Genomic DNA, 12,177 nt, shown 5'->3' on the forward strand with positions numbered 1-12,177 from the left:
TATATTTTAACAATTTGTATTTTTTATTTAGATAAAATTCTTAGGATTGGTACATATTCTGTTTTTCACTAATTTTGAAAGCATATCAGGATTCATTTGAATAGTAAGATGAGATGAGATAAGATGATTTTAGATGAATTCAATAAAATATTATTAAAATATTATTTTTTAATATTATTATTTTTTTGAGATTTGAAAAAATTAAATTGTTTATTATATTTTGTATGGAAATTAAAAAAAGTTATAATGATTAGATATAAGATAAGATGAAATAGGTTAAAAGTTTTTATATCCAAATAGGGCCTAATCAGGATTACAAAAAGGCAATAGTTTAGGGTGTTTCTTTCCAAATTCTAGTGGTTTTGAAATGGAAATCTATTGACAACGACATCAACCTAACTTACAGCAATCTTACTGTTAAAGCCATTACAATGGAATTTTTTTTTTTTTTTTTCCAATGAATTTGAATTGCAATCTGGAAATCCTGAATACAATATTTACAAGATTAAAAATCAATCAGTGGCCACGAGATTTGTTACAGTAATGTCACAGCTAGCAGAACACCAGGCTACCACAACCACCAACGCTACAGAGAATCCTTGCACCAGAACTTTCCTCCATGCAGCCCAGGCAAATCATATAAGCTTTGATATTACTTGACAAGAAGTCCAGAAGGCTTTAGTTGCAACCCTGAGAATTACCGGGTTCTGGTATATCCTGTCGAGTAAAAGACCAAAATACTAAATAAATAAACAAAAAGATGATGAACAACATATTTAAAAAAAAAAAAAAAAGAGGGAGAGAGATGAAGATCGCTAGATAGGTATTCTTTTTTTTTTTTGCTCGGTACACTCGACAGGTAATAATTCTAAACAACAGAAAATGAACATGTAGCACGTTATTGACAATCAAACCAAGATGCGGGGAGTATACATTCTCGAAGCTTGGAAAGGAATTAGACACATAATCCCTTTCATGCTAGTAGTCCACACTATAATCAAAACACATCAACTAATGGAGGCAGGGTATATAGAAATAAGGATTAGATGGGATTTAACTTAACCTACCCTATAGCAGTTGCACCCCAAGATGCCACATTATAAATGACTTTGCTTCCATCCCAAGCCTTCTGAAGCTTTCCCTTTTTCTTTTTCACGGAGAACGTCTTGCTAAGTGCTAAAGGAGAATTCAGAGGATGTCAGAATCCCATTCCCACATTTCCGACAACAAAAAATCGTTACAACTTATTTGAAGTGACAGAAAGAACGATAACTGAAGTAATTTTTTTCCTTCAAATTTCCAAAGGATGTCGGGAAGAAAGATAAAGTTCCAGCTCAAGAAAGAAGGCAATCAAACTTACCATCCTGGAGTTGGTTAGGTGTCAGATCCTGCAAAATAAACACCAATTGATTAAAATATTTCTTTGAACATAGTACTGACATAATATTTTTTATTTCAAACTTCCTTTTATAACCCATGGTGGACATGCATAGACCTTTTTATTCAAATTATGATAGTTAAGACTGGACAAAAGCGAGACAAGCATTAATCTGGGTTAAACAACAAATGCACAAAAACACCATTTAATGCATATTATTTAAAGCATATTGAACTTGAGGAAGTCATTTATATAATCACATGGCATGGTGAAATACAATGCCACAACTTTTAATCTACAATATTGCGCAGCTGCATCTTCAAAAATGCATAGCTACGCTAATATACTACTTGGAAAGGACTGCAAATGTTTTAGCATGAAACCAAGAATGGATTCTTAAGGTGCATTCTCTGCGATGACATTTCACTTGGTGACAATTTAATTTTTAGGGTCTTAACTTTGACAAGATAGGAAGATACCAAGTGCAAATTAATAATATTTTTCAGGTTACGTAGAAGTTTTTACCTTCCAAGTTTATCTACTTCAATTAACTATAAAAAAAAATAGAGTTTATCTACTTAAATTGTTCTCAGTAGTAAAATAGAAAACCCATTAGGAAGTAAAAAACATGTTAAAGTGGGCACATACATAACTAACAAGCGGATCCATCTCAATTAGTATTCCAAGCAGCTAAAGGCATCATATGTATGATATTCTTTAAAAACACGATGAGGAGACCCTAACATGCAGGCACAATGTGATGCCCTCACTAGCAATGCACCAACATTGCATACTAAATTAATGTCTGCAGTAGAGCCATCAATGCAATCCAACAAGATGCCAAAAGTCAGTAACTTGAAAAGATTTATACATCAGAGAGAGAAAATAATCATAAAAAGTCCAGCATTCACATGCATGTCAGTCTTAATCTATACCTCTTTTCCACACACAACGATTGCATGCAACAACTTGCTGTCTTTCCATTCAAAAAGTAATTCTAGACTGTAATAAATGCCATTAATCAATTTACTATTTTTTTTATTTGCTCCAGGTGTCCAAGAACAAAGTCCCAACTAATTCCGGGTGTGCACAAGCCCTCGGTAAGTAGTCTCCCGCAAGTGCACTCGGGTAATTCAAGAGGAAGTTCCCCCAGTCCGATGGCCCCCAGAAATTGTTTGCACCCAAGAGAATTCGAACCTTAGACCTAGAGGAAGCATACCACCAAGACCAAGGCCTTTACCACTTGAGCCAACCCTTGCCAACACCTAATGGCGGTAATGACTCATCACTCAAGAAGTCTCTAATTTTCTCATGAAATCAGACGTTTGCGCATATTTGTGCTCCTCTAGATCAAAACAAAAGCAATGACAAATAGAAAGGATATAAGATGAGCTCAAAGGGTGAGCACCGAAGTGAAGTATGCAAAAAGCATTTGGAAACAAGGAATGGCCAGATATCCTCACTCAAGCAACCTTTTTAATGTAGCAATGCGTATAGGTACAAATTTAAACCATAAAATGCAGCTCGATCGAAAAAGCTACACATCACTGGTGATTAATTAGCCTTCTTTTCATAAGCCAGTTGGATACTTAAAAAATAATTAAAACGCAAATTTACCTGCATGGTGAAAACTGGATCTGAAAAGGAATCAAATTTTGATGAAATGTAGCATACCTTAGTCTGTTTTAGGGACAATAAGTACGCGGCCATGAAGCATGCAATACCCTCTACAATATCCTCTTGCCTAACAAGAACATACTCTCCTTGTTCTGAATCAATATCTTCACCTTCCCAAAGATCATTTTCACTAACCATGTCCCAGGAGCTGCCTTCTTCTCCTACAGAACAATAAATTCTTTTAGCATCCAATATATAAAGAGAAAATAGGCAAAAAAATCAGTTCTATCTTTTTTTATTGTCCAACAAAAGTTTTGTGAGGCCTCAACTTCAAAATGAACAATGAATCATTTGCAGTATATTTGGTAAGTAGTCAAAAGGAGGGGGGGCTATCTTTGCATACCAGCATTTTGTGGAACTGAAGCCTTTGCACACTCTAGCTTTTCGAGGAAGTCAGGGCATTCAACTCTAGACTTGAGAAGATCGCACAACTGCATCATGATGCAATGGATATGGAGTTATAATATGGAACTAAGCACATAAAAACTGATTCCTTGAATAGATTGACCAATTCTAGAAAATAAAGATTTTGCTTTGCAATGGAGGCATCCAATATGAATCTATAGAAAGCTATGTCGTGATAAAGAAATTCAGTCCAGATTCAAAGGCCTGATAAATGATCAATCACACAAAGAGTTCGAAACACTTTTAGAAAGAAAAACAGAGCCCAATTAATGCTCCAACAAAACGATAAACCAAATTAAGCCTAGTACAACTATGACCCAGCTCGTAAAACAAATTTAATCATATTAAAATACAGACAGCACGCACACGAATAAGGAAAGTTTCATACCTCATCGGCCTCTCGGTTACCCCGCAGAGATCCCGAATTCTCGCCACGTTGCTCCTCATCGACATTTGCACCGTCAACGTCATCAATATCGTCGTCGGCACCGCTAGTAGTATTAAGCAATTCGAGAGCTCTCTGGCACTGCTCGAGCACGGCCTGCAAGGTCTCTCTCTTCACGCGGAGCTTATCTTTCTCCGCCGAATCCTCTCTTCGGATTCTGCCGATGGCTGAAGATATCGATCCTGCCACATCGATCTCCATACGCCCTAGAATAAGACACAATTCAAAGGGCACGAAGTCAAGCCAGATCTTAACCCTAAATACGCCTTTTTCCTTCGTAAACTATGAGTTCCATACCATCCATGGATGGAGAAACCCTGTCGATAGTCTTGTCGTGGAGATTGGGGATCGTAGGTTTGCAGAATGGAAGATTATCGGTTTGTAACATGTGCTTTTTTTTTTTTTTTTTATCCGTGCTGCCTTTGTCTTCTTTAGAAACGTGTGTTTTAGGTTGCGACTTGCCGTGCCGTGAACTGAAATTTGCCTCCTATTACACAGACGGGGTCGGCTTAATTATTTTAATAAAACAAAATCACTGATTAATGTATTAAGATCAATTTTTAAAAGAATAATTCTATTTAGAGATTTTTATATTATATATTATTTTTATAATATAATTTAATTTAAAATTTAAATTTTACAAATCAAATTATGTCACGTAAATAGAGTATAACGTAAAACTTTTTAAATAATATTTCTTTTTTTAAAATAATATGTACGTCTAACTATTTTTACAATCTTTTACACAATTATGTTTTAAATTAGATATATTTTTATAAAATAAAATCATTTTACATCAATATTCTTAATTTAAAACATAGTTACAAAAATAATAATACGTATATCATCCATTAATATTTACAACTTGATAAAAATAAATGCGCCGTGATAAAATTAGAATTAGTCCATTTGACCAGATTGTACGTCGCTTGACAAATATTATCAATCATCCTTATGATAGAGTATAGGTTAAGGCTGCGTTTAGATGTTGAGATGTGTTGAATTGATATATAAATAGTAATATTTTGTAGGTTATATTGAGATGAAGTTAACATTTTGAGGTTGAGATAAATTTAACTTTTTAGATTAAAAAGTATGAAGTAAGTTGAGACAAATTTAATTTTTTTATGATAAAGTTTGGAATTGTGATTGGTATAACTTATAGCTTTATGACTTATGGCTTGGTAATAAGTTATACTATTAAATTGTTATTTACTATTTAATAATCATATGTTTAAAGTATTTTCAAATATGTTACATTTGTTTGAAAATAAATTAAAAAAAAAATTATATTTACAATCAGCCAGGGAAATAGCTGGGACACCACGTCCTACATCGCCAAATTAAAGTACATTTACCATCTTTTCTTCTATTCCTTCAGTTCTTCACAAAACTGCTAAAAAAATGATGGGATTCTTATCACTTCCTGAGAACTTTCTGTGAGCTCTGTGAAAGTGAATTTCTTTTTTATTGATTTAGGAAAAAGAAAATTCATCTTGAAAGATGAAAAAAAAACTCATCGCACCCATATATAGGATCATTGATTTGGTGGGTCTTCTCTATTCTTTCTTGTGCACTGTGATTGAAAGCAATAAAGCTACCTAAGGTCATGGTGGTCGTACATATGAAGAACAATGAATCGAAAATGTTCAAAACTTTATTCTCATTCTATTCCAGCCATTTACCTCTTTATTTTTCCTACTTGTTTTACATTTATGTTTTGCATATCTTGTTTAGTTGCCAAGAGAGTGGAAGAAAAGTATTTCGGAATTGGCATTTTATCCTTTTTTTCCTAGGGGGATTCGGTGGTGAAAAAGCTTTCATTTTCTGACACATCAGCAGATTATCCAGCGGTTTTTCATAGCCGGTTGTATGTAGCAGAGCTATTAAAAAAATATTTTGTGAGATAGAAATAATGATTATTTATTTTTTTAAAAATTATGATCATATTTTTGAAAATTTGAAAAATATAATTATGGAAAATTTTTATAGATATTTTCGTCTATTGATAATATTTTTAAAATTCTAACTGCGTTTTGTATTTTTTGAAAAAGTACGTTTGAGAAAATGATATTTTTCCACAAATATATTATTTAGCTTATTTAAAATTAAAAAATAATTTAATATGTAACGTCCAAACAATTTAATTTTTTTTATTAAAAAGCTTCTAAAATTATTTAAGTAATTTTTAAGACTTTTTACGCAACATCAAAATTTGAGACCTAAAAGGTGGTGAAAATGTCTTATGAGTTGATCTTCCAATTTTTTGCTATGCGATTGATATTACGAGCAGGGTTGCTTTTAATTTGCTAATGCAACCACATCCATCCATGCGTTTTATTTTATGAAGAAGTCGCTTCTGATGTTTATATTGAAGTCAAACTTGATTATTTACAAGGATGAAGGCATCCATTGTTCCTGTTGTCCTTCGGTTTCCATTCTTTTGAGGCGTTTTAGCGTATGTTGGGGTTACGGTGAAAAATATAATTTATAATTTTAGAATTTATATTTGATAGATTAAATAATAAGTTAAATTATTAAAAAATTATTTGTTATTTGATAATTAAATATTTAAAACAGTTTTAAACATTTTATATTTATTTGAAAATAAATTAAAAAGTATTTTATGATGTAAAAATGATGATTATTTAATTTTAAAAAAATAATGATTATATTTTTAAAAGTTTAAAAATTGTAAATATCTTAAAGTTATATAGATATTTTCATTCATTGATAGTATTTTAAAATTCGAATTACGTTATGCATTATCCAAAAAAGAGCATTTAAGGAAAATCATCAAAATGTTATTTTTCTTCAAATATACTTTTTAGTTTTTTAAGAATTAAAAAATACTTTAATATATAAATCCAAACAACTTAATTTTTTTATTAAATAATTTTTAAGACTATTTAAATACTTTTTAAGACTCTTAACGTAACTGTAAATTAATCCTTACCTTATTAAGAATTATTAAGACTATTTAAACACTTTTTAAAACTCTTAACGCAATTACAAATTGATCCTTACCTTATTAATACATGTCATAATGTACGAGAAAGTGGTTTTATTGAACTTAGCTGTACAAGATTTATGTTCTATCCATTGTCGTCGTTATAAATTTTAATCGTCATCTTTTCGTCATTTTCTAACTCGACCACATGATTATTATTTTTCTTTTTTCTTTTTTAAATAAAAAGACCGCACGATTAACACGAATGAATAATGGATTTCACGATGGTTTAGATACTTTATAAAGTAATGTTAGATTAAATTATGAGTTCTACAAATATTGCACACTTATTTTTTATATTTTTTAAAAATAAGATCTATCATTTAAAAATTAATTTTTTAAATATAAATCTCATATTTATTTATTTTTTTAAAAAAAGTACAGGAATATTATATACTCAATATCATTTATCTACTTTTATAAGGTTTAAATAGGAAATAGCTTCTTATAAAAAATAAATAAATAAATAACTATCCTAAAAAAAAAAAAAAAAAAAGGAAATAGCTAGCCTAGACACTCACATCACATGGCTAACTCATAATGTGGACCCACTCAGAAAGGAAGAGAATCTGTTACAGATGTAACAGATCAGTGTCTTTCTGTTTTATTTTTAAAAAGTAAGATATTAAATAAAGAGCAATATTATATACTATATCTATATTTTATTTTATAGATATATTAATATTCGTATTTCAATGAAAAAAATATCGAGAAAATTGAGTGACAATTTTGATGTCACGTTATAGGATTGAGTATTTTAAGGATAATTTGAGAGGTATTAAGGCTTATGGAAAATAGAGTTTTTAATTTTTTAATTTTTTTTATTTAATGATTAAGGAAATAAATATTTGTAAATTTTAAAACAAATATATTTAAAATTGTGTAAAAATGATTAAAAAGAAAAAAAAGTAGATTTGTACTCATTGCCCATTGGTACACTTTCTTCAGTTAAATATCGGTCCAACAGTACTGTCCCACTACCCTTCTTCCCCCCGGCCGGAGGTTCGAGGAGAGGGCCGTTTTATTGATGGGCCTAGATGAGATGGTCCCCTTTTATCTCAACAAGATAATGGGCTTTCCTCTAACTCGAATGCGCTCAGTACTCGTATGGAAGAGTATCCACTAATGGGCCCTGACTCGGTGTATATAAAAGTTTGAAGAGTTTAGATTTCGGTCGTTGAGACATGGGCTTGCACTTCCAAACTCGGCCTTCTTGCTTTTTTGTGTGTGCATTCACACGGTGCCAGCAGCCATACGGCCCATAGCCACGAATTTGTCGGAATTTTGTTCCAAATACTTGGTGCCAATTAAAAAAAAATATATTATTATATCAATAATATGAAAAAAGTGTCATTCACACTATCTTAAAGTAGAATGACTCTATTGCTTATACTTACTAGTATCCTATAATTAGGATAAGTATCAACTAACTATTGAGAAATAATTTGTACAAGTTTTAAATAGATAAGTTTTGCATAAATTTTTGTAAAAAAGTAAATTCTACCTTAAAAAAGTATTAAAAAAATGATTTTTTATTAGTAAAACCTATTTTTTTTATAAAATGACTTGCACGAGACTTGTCTATTTAAAACTTATACATAACATTACTCTAATTATTACGACTTACAAGCACACAATTAACGTTATGGCTTGCCTAGCATACATGCAGTGATATTACTTTTTATCATAGATTAAGTGTATGTTTGGGATTGTAGTGGAAAATATAGTTTATAACTTACAGTTTAAATAATAAGTTATTCTATTAAAAAATTATTTAATATTTGATAACCATATATTTAAATCACTTTTAAACATGTTACATTTGTTTGGAAACAAATTAAAAAAATATTTTCTGAGGTAGAAATGACAATCATTTGATTTTTTAAAGATTATGATCATATCCTTAAAAGTTTGAAAGTTGTAATTATCTAAAAGTTGTATAGGTATTTTCGTCTATTGACAGTCTTTTTAAAATTTGAACTATATTTCAGATTAAAACACATTTGAAGAAAATGATACTTTTCCTCAACGTACTTTTTAACTTATTTGAGATTAAAAAGTACTTTAATATAAAATGCCCAAACAACCTAATTTTTTCATTAAAGTGCTCTTAAAACTATTTAAATACTTTTTAAGACTCCTAACGCAACTCCAAACAGACCCTAAATCTATAACAACACGGGTCCAATTCTTGTTGAAACTGGACCGCCACACCTAACGGTCCAAATTATCCAATTCCACTAAAAAACCCTACCCATCTATAACACCTTTTTTGCTAGTTGATCTATAGAGCGGTACTACTTTGCCGCTTGAGTAGCACCGCTTGTTTATACTGCTAATCATTTTTATAATTTTTTTTTCTATTCACATCTTTATAATATATTTAAATATTTTTAAAAAATAAAAAAAATACATCAATACACTTAAAATTACTTATTTCATCATTAAGTAAAAAAACAAAAAAAAACAAAATCACTAATGGGTCAAATGGAGCGGTAAGTTTTGGGCGGCTAATAGTTTTTTCCTTATCTATATGGACGGTGCTACTTGAAGAGAGAGAAGTCACGGGCCATCAACACTCTATATCGAGATGTATTAAATATAAAAGAGTAAACAAACATAATATTAAAAAATAATCAAACACGAATACTATAAAAAAAATACACATTTCGAGAGAAAAAACTGATAGACTCTATGACGGAGTCTATCAGTTTCCCATCTATACAGTAATATTTATTAAAGAGATAGTAATATTAATCACTTACTTGAACAACTTATAAGAAATTAAGGGGTAGATTCTACAGTCCATGTACTTTTGTCGACCAAATATTGGGTGTATAATTATAGAGCCTTTAAAATAGTTTGATTGGTCAAACAATAATAAATTATTATCATAATTATTATCTATGACTATAATGTTTAGATAGAGAAAATAATCTTATCTTATCTCATAATTATAATTTTTTTAAATTTTTATATAAAATATAATAAATAATTCAATTTTTTTAAATTTTAAAATAATAATAATATTAAAAAAATAATATTATAATAATATTTTATTTAACTCATCTAAAACTATTTCATCTCATCTCACTATTCAAGCCAGTCCTAAATTATTCCTAAAAGTTTTCCAAATATATATATATATATATATATATATATATATATACTAGTGGTGATAAACGTGCAAAGCACGTTTGCCACATCTATCAAATTAAAAAAAAAAAAAAATATAACTTTGAATATTAAAATATTTTAATATATAAAAATAAAATTATTATTTATTTATGTTCATCATTTATTATGAAATTTAAATTATATTAAAAATTCAAATTAATTAGATAATTTTTTTTCTTAAAAATGTACAGTAAAATTTTATTATTTATTTAATGATAAAAAATTAGTATTTTAATTATCTATTTTATGTTAGTTTAAATCAATATTTAAACTTCTATCGTTAGATTAAATCTGAAAATTAAAGATGAAGAGTTGTAATTTAAAACCTATAAATCAATATTTTTCCCCACCTTTCATTTCTCTCTCTCTTTCATTCCCCACGCACAATTGTGGTATTACGTCGCACATTGACATTCACACAGACGAACCTAAAAAGAAACAAAAAAACAAAACAAACATGAAAAAAAAAAAAAAAACCTCTTTACTGTTCATAACAGTAATGAACAGTATATGAATATGCGAAAAAAAAAACCACACAGCTTATTTACTGTTCATTACTGTTGATTAACAGTAATATGATAGCCTCTTTTAAGATATCGACAAATATATATATATATATAAATTGAAATTAATTTTAAGTGTATGATAGAATATTTATATTTTAATTATCTATTTTATGTTAGTTTAAATCAATATTTAAACTTCTACCGTTAGATTAAATCTGAAGATTAAAAATGATATATCACTTTTAGTATTACTCTATAAAAGTCTAAATAACTTAAATAAAAATCTAAAAAATACTTATCACACAAATTTGATCCAATCAATTCAATTATATATACTTGTTTTTACAAATTCTAATATAATCACTAAAAATTCAAGAATTATAAATAACAATTACATAACAATTCGACTATAAAGCAAGCATTTGACAGAAGTAATAATTTATTTTACTCTTTAGATAAATACAAAAAAAAGTCTATTTAAAGAGAAAGAGATAATATAAACATTTGCGGAAAAAAACATGCGAAAAAAAAAAAAAAAAAACTTTACACTGTTCATTATTGTTGATGAACGGTAATAAAGGTAATATAAACAATTGTAAAAAAAAAAAAAAAAACTCTACACTGTTCATTACTGTTGATGAACAGTAACATCAACAGTAATGAACATTTGCACGTTTGCCACATCTATCAAATTAAAGAAAAAAATAAAATATAACTTTGAATATTAAAATATTTTAATGTATAAAAATAAAATTATTATTTATTTATGTTCATCATTTATTATGAAATTTAAATTATATTAAAAATTCAAATTAATTAGATAATTTTTTTTCTTAAAAATGTACAGTAAAATTTTATTATTTATTTAATGATAAAAAATTAGTATTTTAATTATCTATTTTATGTTAGTTTAAATCAATATTTAAACTTCTATCGTTAGATTAAATCTGAAAATTAAAGATGAAGTGTTGTAATTTAAAACTTATAAATCAATATTTTTCCCCACCTTTCATTTCTCTCTCTCTTTCATTCCCCACGCACAATTGTGGTATTACGTCGCACATTGACATTCACACAGACGAACCTAAAAAGAAACAAAAAAACAAAACAAACATGAAAAAAAAAAAAAAAACCTCTTTACTGTTCATAACAGTAATGAACAGTATATGAATATGCGAAAAAAAAAACCACACAGCTTATTTACTGTTCATTACTGTTGATTAACAGTAATATGATAGCCTCTTTTAAGATATCGACAAATATATATATATATATAAATTGAAGTTAATTTTAAGTGTATGATAGAATATTTATATTTTAATTATCTATTTTATGTTAGTTTAAATCAATATTTAAACTTCTACCGTTAGATTAAATCTGAAGATTAAAAATGATATATCACTTTTAGTATTACTCTATAAAAGTCTAAATAACTTAAATAAAAATCTAAAAAATACTTATCACACAAATTTGATCCAATCAATTCAATTATATATACTTGTTTTTACAAATTCTAATATAATCACTAAAAATTCAAGAATTATAAATAACAATTACATAACAATTCGACTATAAAGCA

At 28.4% G+C, this 12,177-nt stretch overlaps 1 protein-coding gene across 1 annotated transcript; it reads right to left on the minus strand.

Moving 5' to 3' along the window:
* Window positions 1–337: 337 nt before the first annotated feature.
* LOC109003560 lies at window positions 338–4,325 on the minus strand. The gene is made up of 7 exons (XM_018981736.2): window positions 4,203–4,325; window positions 3,849–4,111; window positions 3,399–3,486; window positions 3,053–3,216; window positions 1,361–1,388; window positions 1,068–1,176; window positions 338–717 (listed from the first exon to the last, which is right to left on the minus strand). Exons 1-7 carry the CDS (start codon window positions 4,291–4,293, stop codon window positions 636–638), a joined length of 825 nt encoding a protein of 274 aa, XP_018837281.1. The 5' UTR covers window positions 4,294–4,325; the 3' UTR covers window positions 338–635.
* Between the last annotated feature and the right edge of the window lie 7,852 nt (window positions 4,326–12,177).

This window comes from Juglans regia, chromosome 8, assembly GCF_001411555.2.
Source record: "Juglans regia cultivar Chandler chromosome 8, Walnut 2.0, whole genome shotgun sequence".
Taxonomy (NCBI): domain Eukaryota; kingdom Viridiplantae; phylum Streptophyta; class Magnoliopsida; order Fagales; family Juglandaceae; genus Juglans; species Juglans regia.